This window comes from Bacillus rossius, chromosome 6 (genome assembly GCF_032445375.1).
Source record: "Bacillus rossius redtenbacheri isolate Brsri chromosome 6, Brsri_v3, whole genome shotgun sequence".
NCBI classification, from domain to species: Eukaryota; Metazoa; Arthropoda; class Insecta; order Phasmatodea; family Bacillidae; genus Bacillus; species Bacillus rossius.
Window position 1 is genome coordinate 48,171,024 of NC_086334.1, and position 18,654 is coordinate 48,189,677.

Here is an 18,654-nt window from a genome sequence, read left to right on the forward strand (position 1 = left end):
ATAAAACATGTTCATTTAAATATTTTCAGTTCAAAGAAAAATCTGCTTGTCAGATGAATATACCTACTTAAATATTAGAGATTTCTCATTAGATAATTTATATAGCCATTGATTTATAAGATTCTTAGTTAAAAAGAACTTTATATATTTTTATTAGCCTATAATTATTTAACTATGACCGCAGCAATCATCATTACCATTCATATTTATCCAGCTTACCCAAAAAAAATCGTATTGTTTGTCAAACTACATCTTTGTCTTCGAGTACTATCCAAAAATTTGAGGAGTGTACTAGAGACTGGCTTGAATGTAGTCCCAATTTACGTGGCGATTTAACTTCAATTGTCTTTATCTTCCTGAAACCTTCAGCAGCATATAATATTTAACCATTCTGGTTATTTATTTTTTAATATGTTCCTCAATTTTTTAAAATCCAATTCATTGATTGTTCTTAGCAATATTTAAAAGAATAGGGGACAATCTAAATTCTTTTCTTACTTATTTACGTATCATTGACTGTCTTTCAATACTAACACTAGTTTCTAACTTTTATAAAAGCTGTGAGTAATTCCTCTGTCCCTATGTTTAACTCATATATGTATAATGTAACTTTTCTTTAAATAAAACGATCTTACTAAAGTGGAGGTTCTTGCGTGTCTCTCAGAAAATCAGGTAACCGATTTAAAAGTATATCATTATTGAAAAGAATCATGCCCAAAGAATAGATGAAGGTGCGATGCCTAAAATAGGTCTATAGTCTCTTTTACCAAAAAAGAAATTATCACCTATCAAAAATATATCTTCTAGCTTGTCTCATACCGGCCTACTACATTTTGCTGAATGGTGTGGCTATAACTTAGTACATTCTTGATTGAAACCATAAATTACGTATTTGTGTTGCATATAAGAACTAATATTTATTGTAATTGATAAAATTTGACTCAATTCTTTACAAGCCTTTGCCATTTGCGAAATCTTAACCCTTTCTTTTGTAGTGGTATTTCTATGATACCACTTTGAAAAAAGTTACTATTCGCAATGTTTCAGTGGTATTGCCGAAATACCACGTGTGAGTAAGCCTTGTGCTGCTATCTGGCGATCCTAACAAGAACAAGCAACATTGGCTGCTTTAATTTTTCCTTCCGCCACGTCTGCTAAAAGTTACACAATAGATTCTAATTTATTTTTAATATATTTCTGTGTGCCTCAAAGGGTTAAACTAGTGTGTTTGTTCGTCTATCACCTAAAACATCAAACATCTGTGCCCAGATCATATGTTTAGTTTTATGTACCATATTTATACGAGAAACAACATCAGGAGTAGCAGTGACCGTGTGCTTCCAGTCGACCGACGACAGCCACCAGATAATCCGGGACCAGTTCCCCGACTTCAGCCGGCAGATGAACGCGAGCAGCAGGTACCGCCCCACGCTGGTGGAGCGCGTGGGCGACGAGCCGGCGGCGGCGGCGGGCAACAGCAGCGCCGCGGGGGCCGCCGCCGCCGCAGACCTGGTGCTGCTGGGCATGGCGGGGCCCTTGGCCTCGGAGCTGCTGGGCGGCCTGCCCTGGCAGCCGCTGGACCGCACCACCTCCAACAGGCTGGACGACGGGAACGGCACGGACCCGGAGGTGCCGGGCTCTGCGCACGAGAGCAGGGGCCTCGCCGAGCCGCCGCCGGGCCGGCGGGCGACCACGGTGAAGTACTCCAACGTGAGGACGAGACACGCGGACGGGTGGAGCCCCGACGGCGGCGAGGGACAGACGAGGCCTCCGCGGGAGGAGGAGGAAGCGTTGAGACTCCTGCTGAACGCGACACTGGACGACGAGGAGAGGAGGAAGTCGCCGGACCAGCGCCAGGACGGGGCCGACGAGGCGCCGCGCTCGACGGTCGTGCAGTTCTTCTCGCACCGGCTGGCGTCGATGCTGGCGCAGGCCGAGCGCTACGCGCGCACCGCCTTCGTCGACGCGCCCTCAGGTAAATACGTGGACACGGGCCGGTCGCAGAGGAAGGCGAAGCTCATGACGACGACGACGGCCCGCCCGGTGCTGGACATAGACGCGCGGGCCGCGGAGGCCGCCGAACCACGCGAGCGGCGCAAACAACGGACGGACAGAGTTGACGACGACGACGACGACGACGACGGGCTAGAGGTTCTCGTGCCGTACTCCTACCTCGGCGGGCACAGATATCCCGGACCTAGGTACCGCTACATCCCCCTGGGTCCCCCGGGAGACGACCGCGACGAGCGTAGGAGGCCGCGAGCTGGAAATGACGTGGCACACTTTACGAACGTGAAGCCGAAACAGACAACGAAAAAACCCGTCTACATTGTTGAGGTGTTCAGGAATATCTCAGAAGACAAATTCATTCGAGGAAACTATTTCAATATTTTTCAGCACGTACATCCCTGAATACCTGACGTATAAGTGATTAGTACACATTTCTGGAAGTTTAGCACGTAAAATTACCTTCAACAATTATTTTTTAATAGTCTGAATGATATTTGTTCGTTGACAGTGTTAACATTAGCCAGATGAAAGTTTAAATACTTGATATTACTATTTTTTTTAAATATCGGACATGCATTCCAAATAATCTCTATGACAAATCAAATCTGTAGATCTAAGTTGCTATGCTATGTTGCTATGCAGTGATATAATTAAGACTTAATTAGTAATAAGTGATATTAATATATAGGTTTTAAATCAAGACTGTTTGATTAGTGTTTCTTTTGAACATCCAGCTATATTACATAAGGGAAATGCAAGAATGCAATGCAATTCAAACAGTGTTAGATTTAACCCACAATCACTGTTGAATAAATATATTTTTGAACGAACTAGGCCGTTCGAGTCTAGCTGCTTTAAAAGTATACCTCTTTATATGATTATTTCAAGATATAATACATCTCCTTATGCAATTTAGATTTGGACTTTAGAACTTTAAAATATAATAGTAATATATATATATATAATTCTATATAAAATATTGAGAAAAGGAAAAAGAAACCCTGAATATATTTTAGTTTGAAACCAAACATTTTTTACGATGGGCTAATAAAGTGATATAGTATTTAAAATTGCTGTAATTTGTTGAAACTCATAGTGCCATGCGATTGTGTAGCAAAATCGAACTCAAAACACACAGGTCTACAAAAAATACAAGGAAAATGACTGGCACTTGAATTTACGGTACAATAATACAATGCCACGAGTTTTATACATTGAACTATTGTAATAATGAACGTAAAGAAAAAAAGAATAACACAATGACTTAATTCTAAAATAGGTGATCTATAATAGGCAATACAACGGAGGCTGAACATTTTTGGTAACATAGATTCAACTTATAGATGCCTACACAATTGCATGGTGCTATTCTGAATTCATGGAGAACAAGGAATTCTGTAATTATCTTCTCTGTGCTAAGGGTGATTGACCTGATCACGCGAGAGAAATAACTACCCAAATATGCACTTGACTTCCTCGGTTAGCAAAAGGCGTGATTATATATGGGATTTATTTTACAAGATGATTAATAAATTAATTAATTTTAAAATTGGTGGGAAATGCTACGCAGAGTGACCGCCACATCGGCCGAGGGCCTACAGTATGTGGTAAAACATACCACATACTGTAGGCGCATCGTGAGGTAATTCGAGGCGATGGCTTCATTAGAGCGAAACAGGATAACGAAAAATGCAACGCGAATTTATGTATCATATTTTTAGCTATCTAATTACTTGCAAAACCCCAATGGCAGTGACACAAGTGTTGTATCGTTACTTTGTGGTTTTACTTTTACTATACAGAGTGAGCCTGAATTAAACCGACTACCTTTGGTTGCATGTTGAAAACCCACACATATATACATATTATGGTCTAAATAGATTCCAAGGCTCGTATATGTCTTTGAAGCTGGATCCGAACAATATTTTTATAATAAATAATAGAGAAAGTATTTGGGATTGACCAATGAGCGTCTGGGTGATGTTTTATAGAATGTAGTTCTACAACCACCACAAAATTTTGCCGCAGTCGCAAAATTATTTCATTGAAGTAATTGGGGGTGGTAACACGTCACAAAAAAAAATGGAAACTAGAGTTGTTAAAGACGTATACAAGCTTTGGGAAATACTGTAGGCCACAAGTCGCATGGTTTTTTAAACTTATTTTGCCGTGATGAAACTGCAGCCAAAGTTTGTCGGCCGAATTCACTCATCCTGAATATGTCAATCTACACCGTATTATACCTCAATTTTTTTTAGTTAAATTAATTTTTCGTAAACCGTGAAATAAGATCTCATCGATTGCCGTTTGTTACGTTTATGTGCATGGAAGCGGCAGACCTTCAGTGAAACGTAAATATCGTGCAGGGCCGTGAGCCGTTTCCGTTTTTACGTCTCCGTTGTCATTGTAGAACGGGACTTCGAGCTGGTTCATTTGGCCAGAAGGGACACAGTAGTACGTCGCCTGCTGCCAGCTAAAGTCGTTCGGTTAGTCACGGCTCGACTGCAACTGCACTGTCCTGAACTTTGTCCGACGGACACTGATCACCGACTGGGCCACGCGACCCTCTGACGTCATGGGTGGTTGTGGACGATGTTCCGAATCTCCCTGGTCCGAACACATTGGTCAACTTGAAATGTTTGTCCCAATCTGTGTCCTTCTTGTAACATAGACGAATGAACACTCGAGATATTTGTTGTTTCCGGTTCCCGTTTCAAAAGGTAAACAGAAAATAACGGCAATTTATTAGGGTTTAATTTTTCCTTACAGAATAAATAAATATTATTGACCTCACACAAATTTCACAAGTTAACTAAATATTCAAAACCTAGCTGCGGCCATGTATGTCCGACACATTTTGCTGCCAGCCTGGGCATGTCAATCATTGGCTAGTCCAATGTTGCTTACTTTCACCGCAGGACGTGGTCAGGCACATGGTCAGACACCTATTAATCAACAGTGAGTCTACTCACTTAATAATTAAAAATAAGCGCATATTATTAGAGGTAATAGGTAAATTTTGTAGCCGAAGCTACGCGGATACGCACTCCAATGTATTCAGAGCGATATTATTCAATGTGCAAATATTTTCTCGCCGGTGCGCAACGGACACGTGAACGATGTAGATACACGATGCTGCTACCTACAGAAAGAGCCAGCTGCTGTAGTTCTGCTTTTACAAGAAATATAGCGCTAGCCACATATCGAAAACTTAGTTCAACAGCGTGTGAAGAGATCAATACACGATGAAAATTATTCATGTTATTTATATTTCTATGAACAACATAAATATTAACTTACTAACCAACAAATAACTGTCGTGTTTTAACGATGTTATGATGAATCCGTTAATTTTAACGTACCTAACGGGTTTTTGATATGGCGATCAGTGAGGCTTGTATAAGGGCCTGCTTCCTTCGCGCAGTCGCTCTGTCTGACGCGTCGGAGCTGATGGCGAGATGCGGAGTGGCATTTGGTTGGCTCGCGTGACCTTGACGTAAGGAGTTGACGGTGCAGTCGCGAGGAGCGGATCTGTCTGACCGGAGCCGGCGAACTTGAACTCCCAAGGTCAGAGAGGACAGACAGCACAATCTGCATCTGACTCCGTGAGAAGCATGATGGAGTATAAACAAACTGTAAAAGAACGCGAAAATAATTATTTCAAATGAGGCATTTTAATTATAAGTTTATATAATTTTGTATTGGGCACCATTTGGTTTAAATTGTTTTCCATTTAGTTTCTCTGAAACGGAAAACGAATAACCCGAAAAAGTAAAAAAATTTTTTTAACAGGTTTGGTCCATATATATATATATTAAACCCTTAGTACGATTTTTAAAAATTATTGAAACTCCCTATGTAAAGCTAAAGCTCTCTTGTAAATCCAAAGATATATATATAGCAAACTACCGTGTAGATCGTGTGAACCAGATAAATTAGGCTATGAATTTGGTACGTTGCTACAGAAAATTCATCAGACATCATGGTTTGGCTACACTGCCAGGCGACTGCGCGAATTTGGAAGGACCTTTATTTCTGTCGTTGATCTGGATGAAAATACAAATGGCCAAACTTAAAATATAAATAGCTTTCTGTCGTTGTTAGTTCTACCAACCATTTCCTACCTTGTAAACTACATTATATATCTGAATGTTATAACTTCGTGATCGTCAATATTACAGAATATTTGACAGTCATAAAGTAAAAGGAAATACTAGTAAATAGGTAAAAACATTAAATAATGCAAAGCAATACCATTTATAATAATACAATTAAATTATTTTTTATAGTTTTTCGAATTATAGTTTTGCGCAAGTGTGTTTATTTTGTAGTTCAGAATATAGTTGAATACATTTTTCATGCCTAAAAGTGCAATTATAGCATTTTCACATAGTTCGTCTGTGCTGTTTTCGGAAAAGATTTAACAAATATAAGAATTGATGTTGGTATAAGTATAATATGGCTGACCAAGTTTCGCCTAGGAGCTTCAAATTAAATTTCTATATGAATTATTTTACTACATTTAAAATGAAATAGAAATTGTTTTCTTTAATTGAAGTGAATAAATAGTTCTGACAAAATTTATTCAAGTGAAGATAAACCGACACCGTAAATTGTTATTCAGTTCATTCTTCTGAAACCCAAATCTAAGCGAAGGTGAAATTATTTCACTTTAAAACAGAGTTGACATTAAAAATTCGTTACGCGTAGAGAAACGTATGCTTTTGCATGAATAATTAAATTTACTGACGATTCTAATGTTTTCATTTAAAAATAAAAGAAAGAAGAACAAAATAAAAGGTTTAGCAGTGATTCTTTCATGTTTTGGAGTTGAAGGTTTATTTTTAGGCAGCCATCCATAAAAGCTTAAATGTACAGTATTATCTATTTAAGTACCGTAGTACTTTAAACAGTATGGAAATTATGGCGAAAGTAGGGAGTATGAAAGTGTGTTTCAGTACAATAGCTGTATGCTAATCCTTTTCTATATGGGTTAAATGACAAAACACATTCACGTTGTACCTACACTTCTAATATTTACGTAATTATATATTATTTATTCTTCTACTAGGCACATGCATCCATGACCCACATAAATATATGTTATAATATTTGTCTACTGTTGCGTTTATGTATTTTTTATATTCAGAAATTCATCTAATTAGGACCTAGCTATGTCGATATATCGCCCTCCTAAAATCAGCTGTTTTGTAAATTCAAACGACGTCATTAGAACCTTTCCGTTAAAGACAGTAAGTACATTCGAGGCGTGTCCGGAAAGTAAGAACCATTTGGTCATTAAAAAAATTAAAATAATGAAAAATATGTTTTATTGAAAGTTTTAGTTTACTACATATCTAAATCACATTTTCACATAGTCGCCATTCAGTCCCTTGCACTTTTCGCATCGCTCTACCAGTTTATTTAGCCCCTCTGCATTGAAGCTCGCCGCCTGGATATGGAACGGACCCCTGGACCATAGGCATCATGGACTTCGAATACACAATGCGTGTAGCCTAAGTACAGGCGCTTAGTAAACTAAACCTCTTTTTTTATTTTTCTGTCAATATATACACTCAATATATATATACTCAATAAATATACTCAATATATATTTACTAAATTTTATATAAGTGTTTGTGATTACTATCAGTTGCATGAAATTTACAGAAATTATACCAAACTTAGTAAACATCTGTTGACAATTTTTGTGAAAGGACAGCAAATTTGAGAGAGTAATGGTTTTTTATTTACAGAAATATTCCTTTACTAATCGTACTGTACATTCTCGCAATCAGAATATAACATTATTTCGTTGTTAGCTTGTTGTAATACAGCTATTAATTACTATTAAATTTAAATAATTTTAAAACTAAACAATTTTGATTTTACGTAAAATGCCACTGAAAACAACGATTTCAAAGACATAACTAACTTTAAAATATAAATAAAACAATTTATTTATTATAATACCCGAATATTTCTACAGATTGAGTATTCGTTTTTATTTTCATCAGTATGAAGTAACTTTATAATGTCATAGCCAGCCGTTCATAGTTTGTGTACTTTAAAAGTTAAAAGTTTCGTTGACTTAAACATTTCAGAAAATATAAGCTTTAAAAATCAAGTGTTTTGAATTAAAATTTTTTTCACACGAATTCTTGTTATATAATCTTATAAAAAAAATACTGAAAATAATTGCAGTTCAGTGAAATGGGGGACTAGATTTCACACTATTCGCATAAAAAGGAAATACATTTATGACTGAATGCTTTTTTAGACTCAAATTTTCAGGATACTTTAACAATTTTGTTCCTTTGGAATTTAGCTAGATTTGGCAGGCCATATAATAATAGGTTTTATTGATTGCTCAATGTTTTTAGGTCATTAAATTAAAATATTTCATGAAACTTTCTTGTTTCTGTGTAATAAAATAATCATAGGAATCTATAAATAGCTCATTATTAAACTTATACCATAATATTAGTGAGTTATTTGAATTAAAAACTTATTAAAAGGTAAAATATCACAAAAACTCAAAATATTACACGCTTTTGTAATTAAGTTTCATTTCGGGGAAAAAATTTGCTTAATTTATTTTGTGTTCGCTATCCTGAAAAGTAGGGCTTTGTGGCATTTGAAAAAGTTGCTGCTAGTAGATTTTAGATATTAATAATATTATGAATTAATTATGTCAAAGCTATATTTGAGCTTTTTACGCCAAATTACTACGTTTATTTTATTTTTTGAAATGTTTTGAAAATATTTCCACACTTGTTTAATCTAAGACATGACAAAATTATTATTACGAGATGCGAACCAAACATTATTTTCGTTAGTGACGAAAGTGTGTGTACAGGTTATTTTAAGATTATAATGTTCCAAATAAATAGTTTGTATTTATTTTGTAGCTTTTTATATTTAAGTGTCTTTGAAATTTTTTTAACAAACTAAACATCTGGTGCAGGTTTAAAGAATATAAACATAAAAATAATACATAAAAATTCTGTATTTGTTTAATTGCTATTATTATATCAGAATTGATTTAAATGAATGAAACGCTAATGCACCTTTTTACTTATAGCGCTGTGGAACTATGTGACCAACACACTACGCAGTTAATAGTGGTTTCCTGACTATCGAAATAATCTGCAGTTGTTGGCGCATCGAGTCTGTCTATGCTGAAGTTCAAAGACTTCACCAGTGGCAAGAACATGATTGAGTGACTTTCAAAACAGTAAGTGAAATAATCATGATTCCTTTGATGAATGCATAGAAGCATAAATGATGTATTGTTCCTATCATCAAGAGAGGTAGTTCCGCATGTTTTTGTGCCTAGTGCGACGTACGAACAATTCAAAACTCCGGGAACAGTTTAGAATAAGAGTCTTAATAATAGAGGTTTTGTATCTGAAATGTACATGACTGTGTTCACTTGAGTGAATAAAAATTGTGCATGTGTTGTTATTGTGAATATGAAAAAATTCAAATCTTATTTTGAAACTAAACAGATTATATTTTTTTCCAATGTTAGATCTAAAAACACTACTGTAAAATTTGTTAAGAATAATTAACAAGTGTGTATTACAGTGAATGTTCAGATTAATTATGTGAATATCGATCGTGGTGATTTACAATTATATTTGACTGTGAATCTTTATAGTGAGAATATTACATTATTTCCGTGAGCTGTATTAAGTGTCATAATAGTATAATTATTTTCCGTAACCATTCATTCATGTTTTTCATGACACTTGCAAATTACATTCAGATAGACTTTTATTTATTTTCTCTCCACCATTATGTATATAAAAATGTGTGTTTTATATGTATTTAAGTAGGCTACGTATGTATGTACATAAGTATGTATGTGTATATTATGTTCGGTCTTGCTGCCAATAATTACACTATATTGTTTTTTTTCAAGACAAAGACTTATATAAAAAGCAATTAAAATATATTTTGAGTATACATGATGAACCATTTACCAAAGCAAACCGTAGACAAAACTGTTTTTCCTGCGTTTTCCCTTCCCATTATTACTCTCCGAGACGGAACGTGGTAGCTTACCGGTTGGATTCACTAAAGGTAAGATGGTATCCCTGCGTAGTCCGTCACCTCATGGGCCAAGAAAACCATGACGTGGCCACGACTGCATGCCTAGCATTGCTTACTGGCCCTCACCATTGCTAGCTCGCAATCATAGCTGTTTGTATTCTAGTCTAATGACGACATATATTTGCACTTCCCTTTCTCAACGAGCCTAATACAGAAAACTGCATCTCCTATAGTTGAAGAAGAATTTATTTTAAGACACTTTAGTAGCACGATACTTGAGCAGAGTTCTAAAAGATGCATAACACTCCTCGAATAATTGAATACAAGCCTATAAGATCATAATCGTAACCACTGGCCCTCAATTCGACACCTCGATTCCACTTTAATATAAAAATACAATAATTCACTTTATTTAATAAAAGTATTAAAATGTTTAAAAATTAAATTAAAAAGGTATTTCGTACCTCATCGAGTTCGGTTCCTCAGTTCGATACCAGCGAAGGCAATTTAATAAAATATTACTAAAAACTATAAAAATGTATTACCCTTCTTAAAAAAAAACCTCACGTCATGGACTTTGGAGTCCTCGGTTCAATTGTCAGTGAATGTACTTGTAAAAATAAACAGCGACTATCCAAAAAAAATTTCATTACACAGACTGACTATGACGTCACGGCAGTCGTCTTGTATCCGTCATCTTGGATCCACCACTTTGTTTACTTCTGTTAGAGTGTGGAGCCGCCATCTTGGTTTATTTTTTTTACTCGCTAGAGCACACTAACGCAAATAAAAAGACGGCCAACCATCGTAGCATCCGCAATTTGTCGGCCATCTTGATCACCATATTGAAGCATTAAATAATATGTTGAATGACTCGATTGATTCTATTCCTTGGTTCAACACTATAAGAGATTTAAAAGAAGGAAAAAAAAAACAATAACGTTTATTAACATTTATTACTTAAATATTCACATCTACTACATGTATTAAAGCAAAATATAAATAAAACAATATAAACATCTGCTTAAGTAATGGGTCCAAATAACTAATTCTCAGCTTCAGCCTGTCTATCGAAGTCAGATTCAAGTCAGATCCTTTTCCTATGTAGTCTTTTCTTCTCTGCAGAGTTTCTCAATACTATGTTTTACATAATGCTCTGCATTTTTGAATGGTAAAAGGCACTATTCGTCGTCTTGAAAACGCATTTCTTCACTTTTTCCTCGAGTGGATCAGGTTTACTGTATATGCAGTTCAACCATAAGTTATATTTTTTGAAAGCTGTTGATACCTTATCGTAAGCTGATTGATTATATCGTGCTGATATCACCAAGAAAAGTACAAAAGTATTTTGATCCACCACAGATTTTCAAATAATATTAGTCTTTCAATGTTCCATCCAGGTAGATATAATCTATTATTATTATTTACATGTAATGCGTCTTGCAAGCTTCAAACTCTTCTATATTGCTCTCAACATCACATTGGCGACTAAAATATTCATGTAAATATATATATTTTTAAATTTCCCATGAAGATGTTACTTTCTACCTTACCTATCAATTTCAAATCATTAGCGAAGTCTGGGATAGTGTTGTTAGCATCGAAGTTTTCAGTTCTTCGTGATAATTTAGTCGTCTAATTTTTGTAATAATTCCAGTTCCTTGGTATTGTAGACTCGTCCTCATTATCATTAGTCAGCTTGGTTGTACGGATATTGCGATGTTTATTCAAGATATTTCTTTGACTAAATGATGTCTAGCACTGACCGCAACTGAATTATTTTTGGTAAGGACCCAAAATACACTAGCTCATCTAATGGCACTTAGCATTTTTTCAAAGGCAAATTTCTTGTTGCAATATATACACCGTTGATCTTTCTATACCGCTGCAGGCAATGATCCGGAATCCATATAAGCTTCTGCGACTAACACCAGATAAATTCAAATTTTAAAATTGCAACTTAATATTTAAATAGGATTTTAAATCATTCATCAGCGAGAGTTAATTTTCCGTTAAAAATAATGCATGTTCCCAACAGAATTCACCCCATGTTTTTCGAATTATAGGCTATATAGTTTAATTTTTTTATTTAGACCCTCTCCCATGAACGAACGAGAAGGTAAGCTTCGCTAGGTATCAAGGAATTACCTTGAATTTTGGTGTATTCTTCTTTATATGACGGTATTTCTCATATTTACTTATACATATAAACGAATTTAGCTCCATATGTCTACATGTTACAAAAAATACAATTACAAAAACAAATGCAACGGATATTCGAGCCTCTAAAGAACTACTAGCCGGCTACTCCACATCCTAACAAGAATTGTAAACCTACATTACTATTTGCACATATTGATGTCATGAGTTGATCTCAATGAGTTACATATTTAAATAATATTTAAAAGCACTTTAAAAAAACATTTTTCACGTTTGCTATGTTTACTCTTTTGCAATTTTGTATAGCGACTAGAGTTGAAAAAATTCAAAGTTTAAATAGTACTAAGTGTTTATTCGGTATATACACTTTCTTTATTTTTAACTCTAGGCCCCAAATGTGGAACAAGGGGTTTTGCCGTACTTACAATAACTAGAAAGAGATAGCAGTAAATGAATGCATCATGCTTTCATCTGAGTTATGAGAGATAATGTGTCGCACGAGGGTTTTTGACTCGCATAAACGTTCTTTGCCAACCCTACCACTTCTATCCATCTAGCTGCTCCCGTCTTTTATCGTCATCCTTGATAGATAAGCATAAATAACCATCTGTATCACACGGAAACCAAATTTCTCGGTCGCTCTTTACATTGGCATTTCCGGATTTTGTTTGGACTGAATTAGTTTGCGTATCACAAGTGAGTTTCGGCGCGTGACAAAGTAATTGTTTATGAAAGTTCTATTTAACAATTTTCATAAAATATCTCATGTAAAAAAATAAAAATGGTAATATCCACAAAACAAAACCGTTACTTTTTATTTAAAACTTTTCTATGGACATACGATTTTTGGTTTTCACCGTATGTTAAAGATAAACCACAAGAATTATACATACACAAACTCACATAAAACAAACTTAGTTCAGCGATGTCAAATGTGTGAATGTATTTACATCACAGAGAATTTAGTGGAAGAAATATGTAGGAAACAAATCATGGCACAACCGAACACAGTTGCTGCGATATTTTTTTTCTGACTTGTGTAATAATATAACTAGAAAAAAAAAATTGGTTGTCTGTAAAGTCGGTTTACGGACGATAGTTTAACGTGACAACGTCATAACAAAACATTGATGAAATGATTGATCCAGAAGAAAAGGAAATATCATATTCGGCCTGAGACTGAGCCGTAATAGGTTTTTGCAACCAAACCATTTAGGCATTAAAAATATTATATTCTTTGAGGAAGATTTTTGTTTAAATTTTTCAATCTTTTGCATGATAAAATCTACCTCTGCATACTTTTATGAATAAAATTGAATCATTTTTATTGAATTGTCACTATTTTGTATGGATACAAAGGAGTGAAATGAATTGTGCAATTGAATTAATAAATTTACTTTTATTTGCATTCATTAATTCAAATATATTTATTACTTTTGAAATGTTGCGTGCGCCATATTTATTTTTACAAGTACAAAAAAAAAATTCGTAGTTGCCAGGTTTCGAACCGACAACCTTAAGTTAAAGTTTTAGGTACGCTAACCACACGCCCACGAGGCCTTACTAATGTAATGTAGTTTCAAATGTTATATATATACATATATATTTATAAAAACTTTGTTCACGCTAGGGGTATAATATTAACACGATTTTATAACAAATACGCATCCCAAATACACCAAACTTATTTATAATGTGTTACAATATTTTTTAAAACATTGTGCAAAAGATCCCGGGTGTAATTTTAATTATTATGTGTAACTGTAAAACACCATTGTTGGTTCAAAACGTATTTGAATATTCAACATTACTTTTAAATAACCGTACCGATTGTGCTGAAAATCGGTGGACGGTCGTTAAATTACATAATATTAATAATTCAAACGACAAAATATGATTGAAAAGTCAAATCGATGGTTGTTCCAATCGAGTGGAAGAGAGATGCCACGCATGCGTACAATGAGCATGAAGAGAGATGCCACGCATGCGTACAATGAGCAAACAGAACACATCCGTAGTGGGACATCCGTAGTGGGACACTTTTTCGTGCGTGCAGCCGGCGTTCATCGATTTATTAGACGTTGTCACGTCAAAAGGTTTATGGATATATCTTAGTGGATGATATCAAGCAGAAACAAGGAACAATATCATTTACAGGAATAGCTATAGTTAGTTAGTTAGCTAGCTATAGTTAACTAGCTTGTTTCGTCTGACATCACAATAAATATCGTAACACATCTCAAGATAATCTATTAACATTTTAGCAGTAGCTGTTGTGTCAGCTATTTAGTAATACTAGTAATCTAGTAATCTAATCTTTGATCCTGTTAATCATACTTTCCGGGTTATCTAAATTATGGCTTATGTGATAATTTCATAAACTGGTTTTCCAGCTATCTCAAAAATAGTTATTTTTGTATCAATCAATAATAGTAACTCACCGTTATTCAATGCTAGTTCTGGTGTCCCGTGGGAGGTACTTTATCACCCCTGTCAATAGATTTGTAACATTTAAAATCACCCGGGACTTTTTCCATAATCATTCTATTTATCTAATTTAGTGATTCGTTTCTCGGTGACACTATCGCCCTCGAACAGAGCCAATTGAAATTTCTTTCTGTGAGATTTTTGATGTCGGGATGGATAGTGTCTATAAGAATTTCTAGACTGTTAACAGTTTGAGCTAATTCATTGTCCAACGATGCTTGTGGGCTATGTAAAATGTTGAAAAAATGTAAATAAAAAAATACTAAGTAATATGTCTCCCTTAAGCTTGAATAAGTGACTTTAGTAAAAAACAATGAACAAATTCGGATTGTAAGTATACATAGATAATGTGATACTGTGTTTAAAAAAATAGAAATAAAACAATAAAAAATATAAATAAAAGGTAAAAAAAATCATGTCCACCCGTGAGAAGCTAGTGACTTATTAAATTCGTAATATCTATTGATTGGAATAGCCGATTTGAACAATTCAAAAAGTAATCTACATGCATTGAAACAGTCTTTAAACAATATGATTTATTTGGGTAAGGATTTAAACAGAAGTATGAATAACATGGTCTAATTTTGGTCGGTATTTCTATAAACTCTTAAAATGTAAAAAGTGGTTATTGTGACATAACGATAAAGGTTGGACATATAGTATCGCGAAGTTTTTTTTGTAGATATTGATATGTTCTTTAATATTGTAGAACATACTTCTGTTCGATCATCAATAGTTTCCGCAGCGCATGCGACGTAAGATGTTTTATGGCATTTTTTACACCTTGGGTTACGTTACTAAAGTTTTAGTAAGGATTCCTTATCTTTTCTGGCAATAAATATAGCCTATGTTAATCAGGGTGAATGTAGCTTTCTAATGGTGAAACAAATTTTTGAAATCGGCACAGTAGTTTTTAAGTTTATTCATTATAAACATACACACAAAAATACAAATCTTTCCTCTTCATAATATTAGTGTAGATGATTAAGTCTTTAAGAAAAAATGGCGGTTACAACCACCATCAATAACCAAATGGTTTAGGATCTCCAAAAATTTCAGTATTTTAAGATTTTGTAGATATTTTTGGTCTATAAGGTTCATAACAACACTAACAGCAAATATAAAATATACCTTTCATGCATGAGGAAGAGCAACACCTACTTACTTTAGGAAGCCTCACCTGAAACAAATATGGCGACACCTACTTACTTTAGGAAGCAGCACCAGAAACAAAGATGGCGACATCCATCAGATGAAATCAAGATGGCGGTCTCCACTAATTGAAAACAAGATATGTGCCTCCAACAGATTCTGGCGGTGCCAACATAACGAAAAGTGCAACGCATAGGAGTGGAGCGTTTGATGATGACATCGTAACGAAAAGTGCAACGCACAGGATTGGGGCATTCGCTGATGATATCGTAACAAAAAGTGCAACGCATAGGAGTGGGGCGCTTGATGTTTATGTCATCGTAACGAAAAGTGCAAAACACATGAGCGAGGTGCTATATTCAAAAAAATTTTATCAAAAAAATTGTTTTGCAAATTTAACATTTTTTCCAAATTTGCTAGTTAATAATTACAGATTTTCAAGATGATGGACATGACATCATAGTTGAAAATGATGAAAAGTCTAAAAAATAAAAATGGCGGAATCTAAGATAGCCACCGGGGTCAAACGTCAAGGTCAAGGTAATACACGATGACCGCAGGAAATGACGCAAACCACGATGGCCGCTGGAAATGATGTATCTAATATAATATGGCTGCTGGAAACTACGTAATACAAGATGGCCGCCAGAAGTGATGTAATCTCAGATTGCCGCTGTGGCTTCCTGGCACCTAACCCTGGACCCGGTACACTAAGACCTACTAAACGTTCCTACTTCTTTCTATTGTCAATCTCTGAATCAACTTAGGTGTGCCACCAAACAGTAACAGAAATTATAACCCAAAAATTTACGTCTCGTGAAAGTTCGTTGAACATAAAAAAAAAATAGTCTCTCTCTTAGGTTATGACTGACCACTCGCAGGTTCAGTAGGAATATGAGTATCGTGTCGTAATTTTTTGGGGAATTTCTATTGTGTAAGCAGAACGTTAATATCGACGAGAAACACAATTCCGCAGAAGTTGGCACAAGGTGAGGATAGTGTATCGCGGCTGTCGGTGGCCCCCACACACTGCGGACACACTCCAGAGCAGTTGTTCACATGAGGAGTTACCTCGGGCGCGGAGGCACGCGCTGTTAAATGCCCGATACTCGTGGCTGGCTTTCCTGCATCGGGCCAGCAAAGGCGCGATTACCTTGCACGCACCAACTCGTGCAATGATAACCACCGAGTGTCTCGTAAAAGATCCTTGCGATAAATAAGGTATGGTAACTTTAAAGTTTAACGAGTCTCCCATACAAAAAGGTGATAGTTAGTACCAGGGGCGCAACATCAGGGGGGGGGGGGGCAAGGGTATTTTGCCTCCCCCCCCCCTTCTGAAACCTTGAAGTGGGGGCAAACGTGGGAAAATAACGTGCTCTGTAATCAATTTTTAGATAATAAAACTACTTAAATAGCACCATTTTCCACCTTGGAATACAAATTTTCCCGGGGGAGGATCGATGATTATTTATAAAAAGGTATATTGCCCCCCCCCCCCCTTTTGGAAATTTGTTGTTGGCCCCTGCTTAGTACATTACTGCTCAGCTAACAGTAGGTCGCTAAATTGTCAGCAGTGCGGATGTGCGTACATTAAAAAAAAAACATTTTGCGCTCTCGTACGTTCCGATAACTGCGCACGAGACTTTCCAGAGGCAAAATAGTTTGAGAGTAAAAAAGGATTCAGAAACTCAACAGTCACAGAAACTTGTTGCAAGGCGAAAACTAAATACCACGTCTCGGGGAGATCTTACTTCGGCTGTTGCGTGTCTCGCTGCCGGCGGCCAGAGTGCAGCCACGGTCTCGCAGTCGCGCTGTCCCTGCGCGAGGACGTTGGTAGTCCTGCTGCCCACTGTGCTGCTTCAACCAGGTGTCGCGATCAAGTCCCGACCGGCGCTCCGTCAGGTCTCCCCGCGCACGCACTCTCGCGCGCCGTACGAAACACACGATAATTCCGGTACGAGCCTCGGCACTGGGCGGCACACCCGCACACGCATTCTCGTGAGAAATTATCGTGCACGGATCAAAGCTGTGGCACACCTAAAGAATGTTGAAAGATTATAAGGGATGACAAATCTTTACAAATAATACTGAGCCAAAACAAACCTAGCCTAAAAAAATAAAGACAAATAGCATTGTAAAAGAATATTTACAAGATTATATATATATATATATATATATATATATATATATATATATAATTATATACATGCATGCATGCATGCAACAGGTTTTGCAGCCTTAGAACTGAAAAGGCCGTTAGGAGCTGCATGGGACTGGTTGCCCATTCATCAGGACTCAACTGTATCTTCTGCGGCAAGATATTTACACACATTTAAAATGCAAGGCATCCTGGAATTTATATTATTGCCCTTTTAACGAAATAGTGAACTCTCAGTTGTGAGACATAAGTGGAACTGCCCTGAAAAGACACGTCTAGAAATGTAAAGGATTTGCGTCTCACTCTTGAGAGACTAAAGAAATCGTGAAACCCTAATGAACCAATATGTTTTTGTACTTTGAGTAGAGTATAATTTTCGTAATAAATTTTTTTGGAGAAAATATGTTGTTTTAATTCTAGTACCTATAACTTAGAAGTGTATGGTAAAATGTTAAGTAAAGTTTAGTTTACAGTTTTTATATATATAATTTTTGGGCTTAAAAGTTTAACAGTGCTTAACCAAATACAATAATATAATATAAATTGACCCTAATACCTTATAATCTAGACCACCTTCCAAGTAGATTATTCAAATATTAACCATGTTATCAACATATGACATAAAGTGA

At 35.9% G+C, this 18,654-nt stretch overlaps 1 protein-coding gene across 2 annotated transcripts in view; it reads left to right on the forward strand.

Annotated features, from left to right (window-relative positions):
- LOC134533150 (pancreatic triacylglycerol lipase-like) overlaps positions 1–10,007 on the forward strand; it is a 102,702-nt gene extending 92,695 nt beyond the window's left edge. The window contains exons 10-11 of one of the 2 annotated variants that reach the window (XM_063370465.1): positions 1,345–1,975; positions 9,095–10,007. In XM_063370465.1, coding sequence (XP_063226535.1) covers positions 1,345–1,975; positions 9,095–9,132 — 669 coding nt within the window. In that variant the 3' untranslated portion in view covers positions 9,133–10,007. Of the gene's footprint in view, positions 1–1,344 lie in introns of both variants that reach the window. The other variant, XM_063370464.1, reaches the window with a different exon arrangement.
- Positions 10,008–18,654: the final 8,647 nt, after the last annotated feature.